The sequence below is a fragment of the Cnephaeus nilssonii genome (assembly GCF_951640355.1).
Source record: "Cnephaeus nilssonii genome assembly, chromosome: 20".
In the NCBI taxonomy this organism is placed as follows: Eukaryota; Metazoa; Chordata; class Mammalia; order Chiroptera; family Vespertilionidae; genus Cnephaeus; species Cnephaeus nilssonii.
Genome location: NC_137091.1, coordinates 9,154,671 through 9,170,637, shown reverse-complemented (window position 1 = coordinate 9,170,637; position 15,967 = coordinate 9,154,671). Strand labels below are relative to the sequence as shown.

General features: G+C 39.7%; 1 protein-coding gene and 1 long non-coding RNA gene across 2 annotated transcripts in view; one reads left to right on the top strand and one right to left on the bottom strand.

Annotated features, from left to right (window-relative positions):
* Positions 1-15,967, bottom strand: part of SF3B3 (splicing factor 3b subunit 3) — a 44,715-nt gene that overhangs the window by 28,336 nt on the left and 412 nt on the right. Inside the window, exons 2-9 of the mRNA XM_079799390.1 lie at positions 12,081-12,218; positions 10,552-10,878; positions 9,660-9,832; positions 8,944-9,085; positions 7,757-7,869; positions 4,505-4,642; positions 4,245-4,348; positions 1,838-2,003 (exon numbers count right to left, since the gene is read on the bottom strand). Coding sequence (XP_079655516.1) covers positions 1,838-2,003; positions 4,245-4,348; positions 4,505-4,642; positions 7,757-7,869; positions 8,944-9,085; positions 9,660-9,832; positions 10,552-10,878; positions 12,081-12,150 — 1,233 coding nt within the window. The 5' untranslated portion in view covers positions 12,151-12,218. The remainder of the gene's footprint in view (positions 1-1,837; positions 2,004-4,244; positions 4,349-4,504; positions 4,643-7,756; positions 7,870-8,943; positions 9,086-9,659; positions 9,833-10,551; positions 10,879-12,080; positions 12,219-15,967) is intronic.
* On the top strand, positions 12,835-14,641 carry LOC307092305. The gene is made up of 3 exons (XR_013812846.1): positions 12,835-14,123; positions 14,160-14,272; positions 14,304-14,641. It is a non-coding gene; the product is annotated as an uncharacterized lncRNA (long non-coding RNA).

Here is a 15,967-nt window from a genome sequence, read left to right as displayed (position 1 = left end):
TTAAAGTCACCACCTTATTATTTATCTATAGCCTTAATAAAAAAGCACATATATTACTTTTTCACAACTTAAAAAAAGTATTTTGCTATCTTGGCTATATGTTAGTACTATGTGAACTTACAAAGTTATTCAGAGCGGATCCAGATGCCTCACCAGGTTAAAGAGATTCATGGCATACAAAAATGCTTATAGCCCCGCTACATATACCCAAATTTCCTGTTAATTTTATTTTTGACCTACAAACTATTTACACAATTACTTCCTCAAATTTCAATGAAAGGAGAAAAATCAAATTAGAAAGTACTTATTTTCTATTGCCCTGAGGACTGACCCTTTCTCAAATAAAAAACAAAATCAGTTAATTTCAGAATTATCAATTTTACCAGGAAGAATGCATGAATGCTGACTTGCTCCCCCAGCATCCAGTGAACAAACCTCTCTCCCACTAGAAATATGATCAACTAGACAGGGCAAGGGATCCCTCATATTCACTCAAACCCCAACCATGCAGGACACAGAGGCCTGGGAAAATTCCTGCTCAACTGAACACCAGTAGTAGGGGATGCAATCCACATCCTGGGCCACCTCAGGTTCCTTCCTTAGGATATGATTAAAAGTTTTTGTCGCCCAGCCAGTGTGACTCAGTGACTGAGTGTTGACCCATGCACCGAGTGGTTAGTTCAATTCCTGGTTAGGGCCCATGCCCAGGTTGTGGACTCAGTCCCCATTAGGGGGCTGCCTTGATGTTTCTCTCTCTCTCCCTTCCTCTCTTTCTAAAAATCAATTAAAAAAAATTTTTTTTAAACTTCCTGTTACTAGGCCCCGGTCTGATAGCTCAGTTGATTAGAGCATCGTTCTGATATACCAATGTTGTGGGTTCGATCCCCAGGCAGGGCACATACAAGAATCCACCAATGAATGCATAAGTATGTGGAACAACAAATCAATATTTCTCTAAAAAAATAAATTAAAAAATGAAAAAATTTTTTAATAAAATTCTTGTTACTAACTGATCCCAGTGTCTCTGGAATATTTTAAGGAGGGAATGAATGTTAAAAATTAGATAAAGATAGGTATTTCATAAACTGTTAAGTGACAAAAGGTCAATTTCAGAAGACTGCGAAATATATGAGCCTGTTTACATTAAAAAACATATATATAATACACACATTTGTTTGTTTTATGTATGTGTGCAAGCTTATAGACATAGAGACAAATGCCTAGAAGCAATCATTTGTCAATAGCAACAGCCTCAGTGGAGGGTTTTTGTTTTAAAAGATTGGGGAGACTTTTACTTTTAGTCTTTTGTATGGTTTGAATTTTTATACTGAACCTGAGTTTTATAATTAAACAAAAAGCCCAAGAATTTAATGGGTTTTAGTCCCCCGACTTCTACTTAAGCTGCCTTATCTATAGAACTCTGATGATTCCACAGATATGCTGACAAACCCAGCGTTTAGACTAGCCCAGTGGTCGGCAAACTGCAGCTCGCGAGCCACACGCGGCTCTTTGGCCCCTTCCTTGAGTGTGGCTCTTCCACAAAATACCACGTGCGGGCGCACATGTACAGTGTGACTGAAACTTCGTGGCCCATGCGCAGAAGTTGGTTTTCGGCCTGGGCGAGTCTATTTTGAAGAAGTGGCGTTAGAACACTCAAGGGGCCAAAGAGCCGCATGTGGCTCCCAAGCCGCGGTTTGCCGACCATTGGACTAGCCCTTAATTTAATTGGAGTTAAAACTTTAAACTCAAAAAAAAACAAAAAAACTTTAAACTCATTCAGATTCAAAACCAATTAGCTGGCACTGCTCATTGTGGAGGTGACTGGAAAGACCCACACCTGGCAAAACAAAATGGGAGAGAGGCTGTCCAACTCATCGACCAGCACAAGGTTTTTGAGCGGTCTTGGCTGAAAGAAGAATGTGTCTCCTTCTTCCAGAGGCATGGCAGATGAAAACTCAGGTTCTTCATCATCATCTCCAAGATGTGCAATTTGATATAAGTAACTGAGGAGAAGCAAACAAAACTTTAGTTAAAAACTTTTTCTGTCTGAAGATAATGTTTGACATCATTAATGCTCATAAAAGCACTTTATAAATATCTAATCCAAATTATAACATGAACTTTTGAGTCAACATCTATAGTTTAAAATCTCTGCTTATCTGAGTAAAGTTTTCTCTTTCTCTCTTTTTTTAAAGAATAGAAAAGGAATGAAAAAATTAAGTCTATTGAATTCAAATCACTATAATGAAAGCACTGGGCTTCCACTAGAGTGCTTGGGTTTGAATCACACCTCTGCCCTTAACAATAGCCACATAACCTCAGGCTTAGTACTTCACTTCTCAGTGCCTCACTTGCCTCATTTATGAAAATGAAATAATAGTGCCTTCCTAAAGAATTCTGAGTACTTACAACAGTGCACGGTACCTAGCAAACATCATGTTGGTCAAATAAGATGAAATATGGATACAGGAAGTCCAAAGAAAATCTATAACCATTCCAATTTAATAAAAAACCAGGCCATTTAATAAAAAAAAAAAAAAAAAATCAGGCCAAATCTACTGAAAACAAGAATTGGTGACCTTGCAGAAGTATGCAGATATTACTGTATTGTTCCCCAAGCAAAATATAAACGTATCCAAAGATAGTAAGCAACAAAATCTGTCCTATGGCTAATAATGCTTATTAGTGAACTGATTCAAAGGTAAACCATAAAAAAAGAAAGCAATTTGAGATAATCTATAACAATTTGCCACCATACGTTGAGTATGCAATGAGCTTTAGGGAAGCAGTTCAATGAAAACAAAACAACAAACTACTGGTCATATTTATTCTTTAAGTAATATATCGGACCTTTAATACAGAGCACTTGGAACAATATCCCATACAGCTTTTTAGAAGCAGAATGACTAAATCAGTGTCTGAAATACATAAGATACTCAATAAACCTCAGCATTTAACTTTTGGTAAACACAGCAGATTTATGCTAAACCATGAAAAAGCAAATAAGGTTGTTATCCTTGAACAATTTACAAAAAGCTTTGAGAAAATAGAACATAAATATTAATATGAACTCCTTATTCAGGCAAGATGCCTAGATGCAGATGATAAAGACTACCTGTCAGAGATATCTTCAGTGGCTAGTAACTAAAGAATACAAGTTTATCTTTATCACAGGAAAGGTTGCTTTGGCTGAATCCAGTAAAACAATTTCTGAGACTACACTATGCTTAAGACAGAGACTTTGGAACCAGACTGTCTGGGTTTGAGTTCGATTTAGTTCTGTGATTAAATTTCTTAAATTCTCTGTAACCCAGTTCCCTAAACTATAAATGTGATGGGTAATGGCACTGTCTTAATGGGAATGCTATGCATTCATATTTGTAAAGTGCTTAAAACAGCTTGGAACGTATAAACAAATGCTAAATTAGTGTTTGATTAATAAATAGGTTGTTGTACGGATTAAATGTGCTAACACCACAACATGTTTCTAATGCCCCAAATCACCACTCTTCAGTCTTCCAAATCAGCTGCAACAGAAATAATTTCTCACAAGATCAAACTCACCTCATTCTGACAGCATCCCACCTGTATATTGTCCACTTTTTTTCCTACTCTCTGCCCTAAGTACTCTACCCTGTGGGAGGTTGCCCGAGCCACAGGATATACAGAGGAGTTCATGCCCCAGGGGTAACTTTCAACCCAGAAGAGAGAGGACCTGGTATTCTTAATCAGTTAACTGCCAGGATATTTTGAATTTAATTAAAAAAGGTCTGCCGCTTGCCTCTATAGACGCTTATGGCGTACAAATGGTTAACCTTCAGACAGGCCATCTAAGGGGCACTCTGCTTACTTGATGCTCCTGGAAGTGAGTTCCCACTGCCCACAGCAGGAACCTCAATAATACATCCTTATGATGACTTTCCTTTTTCTTCTCTTTAGATTTGTACAAACAAAGTGTTTGTGGAACATCTTTTTAATACTAAGTATTTCAGTAAGTATTTATTCCAGCAAAAAGCTCAGGAGATCCCTTCTAAAGCTATGCAGCCACACACAGGTACAGATCAAAGCCACTGAAGTAGAGAAAAATAAAAGAAAAAATGTAAAAGGGAAAGGAGGGCAAAACTTTTGTTTTGAAGAAACTAAACATTCTTGTGAAAAGCTCCCTGCCCTTAAAGCCACATCTTCTCCCTCCTGCAATTGTTACAGTAACCAGGGTGAACTAGGGGAATAAAAGGATTACTCACTGGTTTCCGAATTCTGATGCTACAAAAAGGAAGCCTGTTTTAAGCACACACATGGCAGCAGCAACAGGCACAGTATCAAAATACTTGAGCCGAATCTCAGTAACCTGGAATGAAAAGAAAAAAAATTCTAGTGTAGGTAAGTGAAGCTAAGCTAGGCCATGGAAGGAAGCCCAGTATTATAAGACAGCGTAAGCAGAGTAGCAAATAAAATACTGTACTTTAGTCCCCCCCCCCCCCCCCCCTCCCAAAGGTCTGCTTACCATATCTTCATCTGTCTCCAAAGTGATCTTGAAGATATCGCCCTGCTCTGTTTGGGCCAAAAAGAAGAACATCGATTTGGTCTTATGGGTGGCAGAGCAGACAAAAATCATTCCTCTTTCAGGGTCATCCAGGTCATTCTAGCAAAATTAAATATACAACCAACACCTTAGAAATGAGTACTTATACTGTATTTCAGCACCTTATACTGTATTTCAGCTGGAATACAAGCTACCCAAGGCCTAGAGGCACCTGGAGCCTCTCTATATACTAGTAACCCCTGACCCAGAGCAGCTAGCTAGCTATGGTAATAAACACAACATCTAAAAATTCTTGTTTGCTATAAATACATAACAAAACCTGGGTACCAAAAAATAGCCATAATTACATTCTATAGTCTAATTAGCTGAGTATGGCAAAAACCATCTCCAGCCTTGGCTGGCGTGCTAAATGGTTAGAGCGTGGGCCAAGGGTGAGTACCTGGGTTGCAGGCCAATCCCACCCCTGGTCGGAGTGTGTGTGGGAGGCAACCAATTGATGTCTCTCTCACATCCATGTTTCTCTCTTCTCTCTCCCCACCACCCCCTCGCGCGCTCTCCTTCTCCCTCTCTCCCATGCTCTAAAAAAAAAAAAAAAAAAAAATCAATGGAAAAAATATCCTCACTCCCACAGTTAGGATAAAAAAAAAAATTTACCTCCAAAGAAAAATGTCACAAAAGAGCCACAAACTTTTAAAAATCATCATTTCAGCTGTGGATAAGTAAATCTCTTCCACATCTACGCCACTACCATCTATGCCATTCATAATCAGCTCTGTTCTACATCAACCCTTGATTCCTAAGGGGCATTCCCTTGGCTATGATTTTTGGATTTTTTGTTTCCAACATTTTGTATTTCTCTCATTAAATAAGCTCTTCAAGGGCAAAACATGCTTTATACTTCTTTGTAGCCCCAAGCCAAGTACAGTGCCCTGCAGTTCAATAAATGTCTCATCAACCAAATTAAATTACTTTCCACCCCTTACCAAGAATTTAACTTCCTAAGTTTCTTCTTAGGTTTTCTAAAATTGATGGACTCTTAATCAGATACCATGTATTAGAGAAAATAACTCATAAAAGCTGTAACTCCAGGATCTATAAGTTAATATCAAAAAATTAACTAAACCAAGGCTGAGAGGAGAGATTGAGGAAGATCAGATGAATCAAGATTAACTATGTGTTGAAAATTATTGAAGCTTGGGTACACAGAAGTTAATTATATTCTACCTTTGTATATGCTTAATAACTTCCATAGTAAACCATTAAAATTAAGAGCAATAAAACACCATTTTCAACCACCAAAGTAGTAGCTGATTAAGGAGAAAAAAAAAACACTGGGTGAGATGTTAAGGAAAAGGACATTTGCACAGTCTCAAAGTTCACCACCAGATCCCACACCAATTATTATTAAAAGAAAAAGGCACCTTTATGATAAAGAGAGCAGAGACACACCAACGTAACAAAATGATTGATTTAGCATCACCAATAATCAGACAAACCAACACTGTGTGCCCCTAACATGACTTAGTGGGATATATATATCACCACCTACAGAATAATTCACCAAAAATATTAACCTGGATATAATTATGAGGGAAAAATTATGGGACAAACTACAAGAAAACTAGTCCAGCCTTTTTAAAAACATCTTAAAAACATCAGTATCCTAAAAGATCCAAAACAAACAAAAATGAGAGAAAAATATTCTAAATTAAAGGAGACTGAAAGTCTGTAGATTATAAGGGAATTTTGGAGAACAATGAAACTGAACTTTACATAAAATAATCCTACATAATAAAAGGCTAATATGCAAATCGACCGAACAGGGAAGGACTGGTCACTATGACGCGCACTGGCCACCAGGGAGCACACGCTCAATGCAGGAGCTGCCCCCTGGTGGTCAGTGTGCTCCCACATGGGAAGCCCAGGCTCACGGCTGGCTCCCACCTCCATGGCAGCGCTAAGGCTGTCTGACTGCCAGCATGCGGGAAGTGGGCCTAAGCCGTCAGTCAGACATGCCCCGAGGGCTCCAGGGCTGCGAGAGGGCGCAGGCCGGGCTGAGGGACACCCCCTCCCCACCACCAGTGCATGAATTTCGTGCACTGGGCCTCTAGTTGTATTACATAAAATAGTAAATTATATCAGTAGTTTGGTTATATAAAAAAGTCCTCCCAAGAAACTAGAAACACCAATCAGAAAGGATATATGCACCCCTATGTTCATAGCAGCATAATTTACAATAGCTAAGATTTTGAACAACCTAAGTGCCCACCAGCAGATGAGTGGATTACAAACTGTGGTACATCTACACAGTGGAATACTATGCCGCAAAAAAAAAAAAAAAAAAAAAAAGGAACTTTTAGCATTTGCAACAGCATGGATGGAACTGGAGAGCATTATGCTAAGCGAAATAAGCCAGTCGGAGAAAAGTAAATATCACATGATCTCACTCATATGTGGGATATAATGATCAACGTAATTTGATGAACAAGAAGAGATCCAGAGACAAATGGCAGGGAAGGGGAGGTTAGAGAGCAACCAAAGGACTTGTATGAATGCATATTAGCATAACCAATGGATACAGACACTGGGGCAGTGGGGGCTTGCCCGGGGTGGGAATGGTTGGGAGGGAAGGGGTGGTCAAGTGGGGAAAAAGGAGACATGTAAAATTTTAGATAACAATAAAAAAAGTCCTCATTCTTAAGAGCCACATCTTAGATTCTTGTAGTGAAGTATCATGGTGCCTGCAACTTATCTTCAAATGATCTAGTGTCCAAAAGTTTGTATGCGTGTACATATACTTATACACACACAAACATAAGAAAAGGGAAATGCAGCAAAATATTAATTGGTAAAGTGAAAGGCATATTGAAATACACTGTCCTAAAGTTTTCTGAATGTTGGAATAGGGGAAAAGGATAAACAGAATGAGAGACAATTTATCTCCAACAAATATGCCTGGCTTCTTCAAACTAGAAAAAAATTTCAAATTGATCATGTTCATAGGTTCCTCTGAAATGGAAATTTTTGTTTTTAATTCCCTTCCTCAGAGATTGTTTTGTTTTTACAAACATATTTTACCAGCTTTATTAAAAATAACATTTACAAAGAAACTAAAACTTGGTAACAGGCTAAGAGACTACACTATAATTACAAAAATTAAGTTCATTTCACAAACACAAATATCTCTTCTCTTATGGCAAACAAAGACCTTACCCGTCTCCTGGGAATTGGACAGCGGATATCTGGTTGGTCACCAAAGTTCTTGTAGGTGATATAGTTTTCAGAGCAGATCAGCACTCCACTTGGACCATCTGACCCTCCTGGAACTGTCAGAGAAAATAAAACTTAGTAATGATCTGACATAACCATGAATTTAGCTTTCAATTCCTTCTCTCCTTTAGCACAACATGAAGGTACAGTGTGCCTAAAGCTGAGAAACATTCCTAGTGCTGCTTTTCCCTGAAAGTTATGCTACACAAAAAAGGAGCCCAGTTTGGGTGACTCAACCTGTTCAGATATCCGATAATACATCTATATTTTAGCTCCAAGCCCAGAACTGAGTTCTCAGCTTCAGAACTATAATCCAAGCGCATGGATATTCCACTGGCACTTTCAAAATACAATGTGTTCACAAACCCAAGTTCTTTTCCAAACCTATTCTACCTCCTGGGTTCCGTACTTTAGAAAATACTACCAACAAAAAGGACAAACCAGAAACCTGGTTGCTACCCTTCAATTCTCTCTCCTCACACAGCGCTACTGATTAGAATCTCTCCTAGCACCTCTCATGCTACCAATTTCTTGACTTAGTGAAACAGCTTCCTGACCAATCTCCTAGCCTAGTCTCAATATCCTTCATTCCATTAGCCAAAATGTAAGTAAGTACAAATACCTCGTTTTATTGCACTGTGCAGATACTGTGTTTAAATCAACAACAAGGCAAGACCCTCCCCACCAGCAAAAAGATTACAATTTGCTGAAGGCTCAGATGATGGCTAACATTTTGTAGCAATAAACTTTTTTTTTGAGCAATGAAGTATTTTTAATTAAGGTACATACACTGTTTAGACATACCACTGCACACTTAATAAACTACAGTATAAACAAAACTTCTCGATGCACTGGAAAACAAATTCATGTGACTCACGTCATTGCACATTTGCTTTATTGTGGTGGTCTGGGACTGTACCTGCACTATCTCTGAGGTATGTCTGTAATCTCCAGGTTATTATTCCCCTGCTTAGAATCCTTCAGTAGCTACCACCACAGCAAACATAGACAAGGTACTCAGGCTTACTATAAATAAGTTAGCTTCCAGACCCTATTAAGTAAACCCTCCCAAGTTTGGGCATAAAATGGACCAGGCAAAATGGTACATAGCAGCTCTGAAAGAAAAATACCTGTAATAAGGAAGTTGCCATGTTCCTCCAAAGGTTCACTGTATTTTCGGACCACATGATTTAAACCAAGGTCCAACTCGTAGAAAGTAAGCGTCTGCTGGGTGTTAGCTGCTGCTTCCCCTGTTGGATCATTGTCTGCTTCCTACAGTGGAGTACAATAGCACAAAGACTAATCAGTACCATAAAATCAAACTTTTAAAGGACATCAGGATTCTTCCATTTTACAAACAAGGAAGCAACAGTCATAGATGCTAAATGGTTTGCCATCACACTACTACTAGGTAGTGGTAAAGCTGGAACAAGAACCCAGGTCTCCTAATTCTGGGAGCAAGGTTTTCTCATCTAGAGGATACTGCCTTCTACCTTTCACTGTCTCTCTGTGGAAAAAAATACCCCCAAAACAGTTTTATCTTCTTTTTCAGGCAGTTTTTCTCAATAAATACCCTGTTTCCAAAGGGAGATTATTCAAATCAGAGCAAAGTGCTATTATATAACCAGGTAAGCTCTGAAACATTCCAAATTTCAGTAAGACACTTGGAATATGGAAAATATTTGTTAGCAGCACAGATAGAAGATTCAACCAATGAAGAAAAAACAACCTTAGGAAAGCTCTGAGGTAACTGGGGGTTAAAAAAAAAAAAAAAAGACGCGCGCGTGCGCGCGCGCGCGCACACACACACACACACACACACACACACACACACACTCCCCATTACCTCATAATCCATTTCCAGACAAGCAAACATTGGATTTTCAAATCCCACATCTACTCCAACCACATGATATACTAAAGTGTTCGCCTTGTGGGCCTCCAGGGGAGAAGAGATGGTAAGCCGGGCTGCAGCATCTCTGTTTAAGATATACACCAATTTCTGTTTTTCAATGGCACCTGTAGTTGAAGGAGACAAAACACACAAGATTTCCAGATAATGAACAGAGGGGCCTAAAGAGCAGCTAGGTTCTCATTAGAATTATTTTTTAAAATCTTTAACAGCCAGTCCAAAATCTACAAGTATGCTAACTTAGGATTTGCTTTCTATCATTAAAATAGAGAACAGCATCATTTTACCCATCTTCTTCCTAATAGGGATCATAATATCCCATTAATTCTTCAAAAAATTTTAGTGTGCCCTAGATTTAATGATATTGGGAAACTAAACAATAATTCATAAAATTGCCACCTTTCTTCCAGTTAGATCTAGTGATTTCGTGACTGGTCAGAGAGGGCTGCCCTCTAGAGGCCTGATCAGATACACAGAATTGTCTTCAAGAGATTTGTCAGAGAAGAGACATGAATGTGAATCATCACTTCAGGCTGATGAAGGCAACCATATTCATTGCCTAAGAAAACAAAATAATTTCATTGTAGTCTTTTTGCTACAGATAAAGCAAGAAATATAAAAACAGGAAGTTCCAACTAGACAGGAAGTACATAAGGTATGTTAAGACTTTCTCCATGTTTTAAAAGGAAAAGCAACTTTAAAACATGGACATATGATCCAAACTTTACCCAGTTATGATTAGCACACTGCCAAGATCATAGCATTGTTATCCTAAACTGAGCATCTATAATAGTCAGAGACGCATTCAACAGAGCAAGTCACTCACTAATCATAACAGCTCGCCCTTTGGGATCCACAGCTAAGAACTGGCCAGGAACAATACGGCGGCATCCACTCTTGCCAAAGGTCTCTTGGTGAATTTTCTCAAACATATTCTTAGATGGCTGATATTCCAGGATAACAATCCGACCCGAATCACTGCCAACCACAATGTAGTCTTTGGTGCCACCTGTCAGCCTAAAGGCCATGAGTGACCGAATAACACCAAATACTTCCACAGTTAGTAGGGTGTGTACTTTGCCAGTGTTGGGATCCGGGCGAAGCAGCTCCAAGATCTTCCCACGAGAAACAACAATTTCCTGTTGTTTGGTTCCTAGATTGCCAAAAAATAAAGATCATGAAAAATCCGAACTACTCAAAAAATAACCTGGATGAGTCAAAATGCCACCTAACACAGATATAATTAAATGGGTTGGGGGCTCAGTATTTGAAATTAATTTATTCCATTTAAACTGAAATGATCTAACAAAAATGGTATCAAACGTTTTTTTAAGTGGTGACACAAGTTACTTCTTAGAGACTTTTTATTTTTCTAACATTTGCCATCAATCTGCATAACTGAGCTCTGTCCATAAATGGTATAAATGTATGCTTAGCATAAGATTAAAAATTTCCAAAGTCTCTTTCTAGTCCCTCTTTAAGGCTATTATTCTAAGAAATCATATTAATATTTTGTGCAGTTTGATGCAGTAACTTAAAGATCTTTAAAAACTGTCATCTAAAATATACTGTTTATTTCTAAACTTATCTAAAAAAGTTCACCTGCTTTCATAACTGCTATCAATACCTCCAAATGCATACTAGTCAACATAATTCCACCTAGATGAGTTGTCATCGCCTTTAAACTAAATGTTTAAAATAACTAAGTTCTTCTTTGCCCAAACTCTCTTTGGTCTCAACTAACCTGCTTTAATATTACTATCATTTTCTCTGCCACCAAGGTTGGAAACTCATATTCTTTACTTTCTTTCTATCCCCACTGTCAGGTCTTCACTATCTTAATGGCTTCCTATCCTATCTTATATCCCACTCTCACCCATCCCAATCCATTCTCATTGCTCAATGCCACCACTTATCAGGAGCCACCTTACTTGCCAAAGGTCATTTGGGTATCAGATAAAATAAAGTACTCCAAAGTGCTTTGGAAGCTATAAAGCATTTTAGAAATTAATGTTCTCTAATGATTAAAAATTTTCTATAATTTTCAAATCTAAAAAATATAAGGTATAAAACTAGTAATATTAAAAAATATTATAGCTGAAACCGGTTTGGCTCAGTGGATAGAGCGTCAGCCTGCGGACTCAAGGGTCCCAGGTTCGATTCCGGTCAAGGGCATGTACCTTGGTTGCGGGCACATTCTCAGTAGGGGGTGTGCAAGAGGCAGCTGATCGATGTTTCTCTCTCATCAATGTTTCTAACTCTCTATCCCTCTCTCTTCCTCTCTGTAAAAAATCAATAAAATATATTTTTTTAAAAAATATTATATTCAGAAAGATAGTTAACTGGACAACTTACCAGAGAAGTTGCCATGAATGGCAAAGCTGATACCAGTGGCTCGCTGCAAGGTCAAGTTGTACAGGAACATGGTGACACCACCACTGAGTAACCCACCACTCCACAATCCAAGCGTTGATTACACCAAGTCAAAGCAAGCTAAGAGCACACAAAAACAGAAAAATACCAAATGGGAAATTGTTTATTTCTATACAGGAAGTTCTGGTTGAATGCAGCAGAAAGAGTATAGTAAGGACTATGGGGGAACAATATATTCACAATTAGAGTGCCTTCTATTCACCAGACACTATATACTCTTTGCCTCTAATCTCACAAGAAACCTATAAAGTACTTAATATTAAAATTCATTTTGTAGGTGAGGAAATTAAGGCTAAGAAATTAAATCGGATGTCCAAGGTCACATTACAAGTGGTAAAAATGTTGGTAGCTAGGATCTGGACCATTAATGTAACACTGTGTATTTTCTTTCGTCACAGAAACCAAGTAGGTCTACTTTTACTTGTAGTTGAACAGGGTATGTGTTCACAACACTCAGAACACAAAAGCACAGCAAAAAGCCCTCCATCCTCTCATTCCCTAGCCCAGTGGTTGGCAAACTCATTAGTCAACAGAGCCAAATATCAACAGTACAACGATTGAAATTTCTTTTGAGAGCCAAATTTTTTAAACTTAAAACTTCTTCTAACGCCACTTCTTCAAAATAGACTCGCCCAGGCCGTGGTATTTTGCGGAAGAGCCACACTCAAGGGGCCAAAGAGCCACATGTGGCTCGCGAGCCACAGTTTGCCGACCACTGCCCTAGCCATTCAGCTCTCCTCCCTGGGGAAATCAACAGTTATAGCTATCCTGTCCTTCCAAATATTTTGTGTATGAAGCAAAAATGTACTGCATTTTATCTCATTTTTTAAAAGTAAAGGTTGAGCACTATCTATTGTACACTCACTTTATACTGCAATTTATCTATCTTGGAGATAACTGAAAAGGGCTTTCTCGTTTTTATTTTACACTTGCAGAGTATTTCACTGAATGGGTATATTAGAATTCATTTAGCCAATACCCTGCTGATAAACATTTAGGTTGTTCCCAATCTCTTGCTATTATGAGCACTGCTGTAAAGAAAATCACTCATATGTAGGTCATTTATATGTGCATGAATATATCTCTACCATTAATTCAAAGAAGTGAAATTGCTGGATTGAAGGATTCATACAACTGAAAATTGGATAGTGGCCAATTAACTTTCAAAAAAACTCACCAATTAAATTCCCAAGAATGTACGAGTCCCTATTTCACTATAACTAGACCTCCGTGATCATCTAACATATAAAAATTAGTAACTTACTTAGGGTAGTTCTCACTTGCATCTCTTCTATAGCTCTATGCATGAGGAGTGATTAGGATTTAAAATCACTTAAAACTAAAACAAAACCACATTCCTGCCACTTCAGAAGGCCTCCCTAAAGGAGTACAATGAAGGGGGTTTTTAATCACCATACTAGGGCCCCCAGGACTGGCTGGCAATCAGGGCCAATCGAGGCCTTCCAGCTGCCGGCTGAGGCCTCCCTTCCCTGGCTGCCAGCGGCCGGCTGTGACCTTCCATTCCGTGCCACCCCCTGGTGGTCAGCACACATAGTGAGCGATTGAACTCCCGGTCTCCCAATCAAACTCCCTAGGGGACACTTTGCATATTAGCCTTTTATGTTTATAGACTAGAGGCTCGGTGCACGAATTTGTGCAAGGTGGGAGGAGGGGCAGCAGCACTTGGAGGGGCAATTGGGGGTAGGGTCATCAGGGGGAGGGGCCGCAGGCAGTTGGCCGGACAGCCCCACCCCCTGGTCAAACTCCAGGTTGAACTCCAGGTAGAGGGAACAATTTACATATTAGCCTTTTATTATATAGGAGGACTAGAGGCCTGGTGCCCAGTGGGGTCCCTCGGCCTGGCCTGCGCCCTCTTGCAACCCAGGACCCCTTGGGGGATGTCAGATAGCTGGTTTCGGCCTGATACAGGCCCGATCCAGACAATAGGGAGCCCAATCCCCACAGGTCTGATCCAGACAGGAGGGAGCCCAATCCCCACAGGCCTGATCCAGATAGGAGGGAGCCCGATCCTGTGGGTTGAGAGTCTGTCCCCTGGTGGTCAGTGGGCGTCATAGCACCTGGTCATTCAGTCACTCCGGCTTTTAGATAGGTAGGTAGATAGAAAGATAGATAGATAGATGATAGATAGATAGATAGATAGATAGATAGGTAGGTAGATAGATAGGACTTAAGGCTGCAAACTTAAGTATCTCTACCATAAAAGAATTACCCAAAACTACGCCTATACAGTTACTGCTGAAAAACTGAGGTTTTTTAAAAAATATATTTGATTGATGTTTTACAGAGAAGAAGGGAGATAGTTAGAAACATTGATGAGAGAGAAACATCGATCAGCTGCCTTCTACACACCCCCTACTGGGGATGTGCCCGCAACCACGGTACATGCCCTTGACCGGAATCGAACCTGGGACCCTTAAGTCCGCAGGCCGACGCTCTATCCACTGAGGCAAACCGGTTTCGGCAAAAATAAATGTCTTTATACATAATCATTTCTGGTCAGGGTGACTAAGACAGAAAAGGATAAATCCTCCAAATGGATATAAATTTTCCTACTTGAAACTAAGGAACACCTTTAATGTTCTTCCAGAATCACAGGGAAAGAGGAAAAGATCTGAGGTGAAAGAAGGGAGTTGAGAAAATGACCTGAAAGAAAAAGAGTAAACACATGGCCAAAGACATGGGGGGGAAGAGGAGGGGGAGACACATACACACACACATAGGCTTAGACATTGGGCAAGTTCCAGGGAAAGTTGTGCTCAGCTTAAAGTCAGAAAAATATAGGCAGAGAATACATTGTAATTGCTCTCAATTGAAAAGTGCCCTGGCCGGTTTGGCTTAGTGGTTAGAGCCTCAGCCTGAAGACTGAAGGGTCCCTGGTTCAATTCCGGTCAAGGGCACAAGCCCGGGTTGCCGGCTGGTGCAGGAGACAGCCAGTCAATGATTCCTTCTCATCACTGATGCTCCTCTATGAAATTAATAAAAAATATACATATTTTTTAAAAGTAGCGATCGTAATTCTTAAAAATACTTAAGTATTTGTTCACACTGGCATCTTCCTCTGGTCATAAAACTTCATTGAAACAATTTCAATGTTGCAGGTATCAACAACAAATTTCACAATGAAACCCCTATCACGTTATTGTTAAGGTGATCCATGCTATAAGATTAACCATGTTAAAGGTAAAAAAAATTGGTTTTGTGTTGCTTTTTTAACCGGCAGAGGAAACCACAGGCCACTTTTGATCCCCTGAAAAGCTCCCTCCAGGCTGCTTTTTATTTACAGATGAAGAACCCAGCCTACTTTCAAGTTGCTGGGTTGTAACTGACCCCATCCATTCCCATCCTCGGGATTCACTTTCCCCAAACCTATTCTTTCATCGGGGCAATGGAGAAAGGTGCATTTCGGAGGAAGATCAGCCTAAAACTGCAGTAACTATGCACCAGGAACCATCCCGGGCTAAAACCCGGTAAACTTTGTGACTTCCCGCACCTCTCTCTCCAGTCTGATGACTAGAAATTGCTCACTCCGTCCCTCCTCATGTGCCAAACGCACGTCGTCGCACTCCCACTCTGCAGTCTTCAAGGTCGACATCATTGCCCATTTTGCAAATGATAAAAACTGAGTATCAGAGTTCGAGGAAACACGATGACCAAGTACCCAAACGCAATTCAAAACAGGGTCTTAGCTCCAAAGACTGTTTCCGTTATTTACTCGTTTCAATACGTTAGGTGTTTTTTCCCCCACCTTGGCGCACAAGAGCCCTCCCTCCCGCCCTTCCTCACACCAC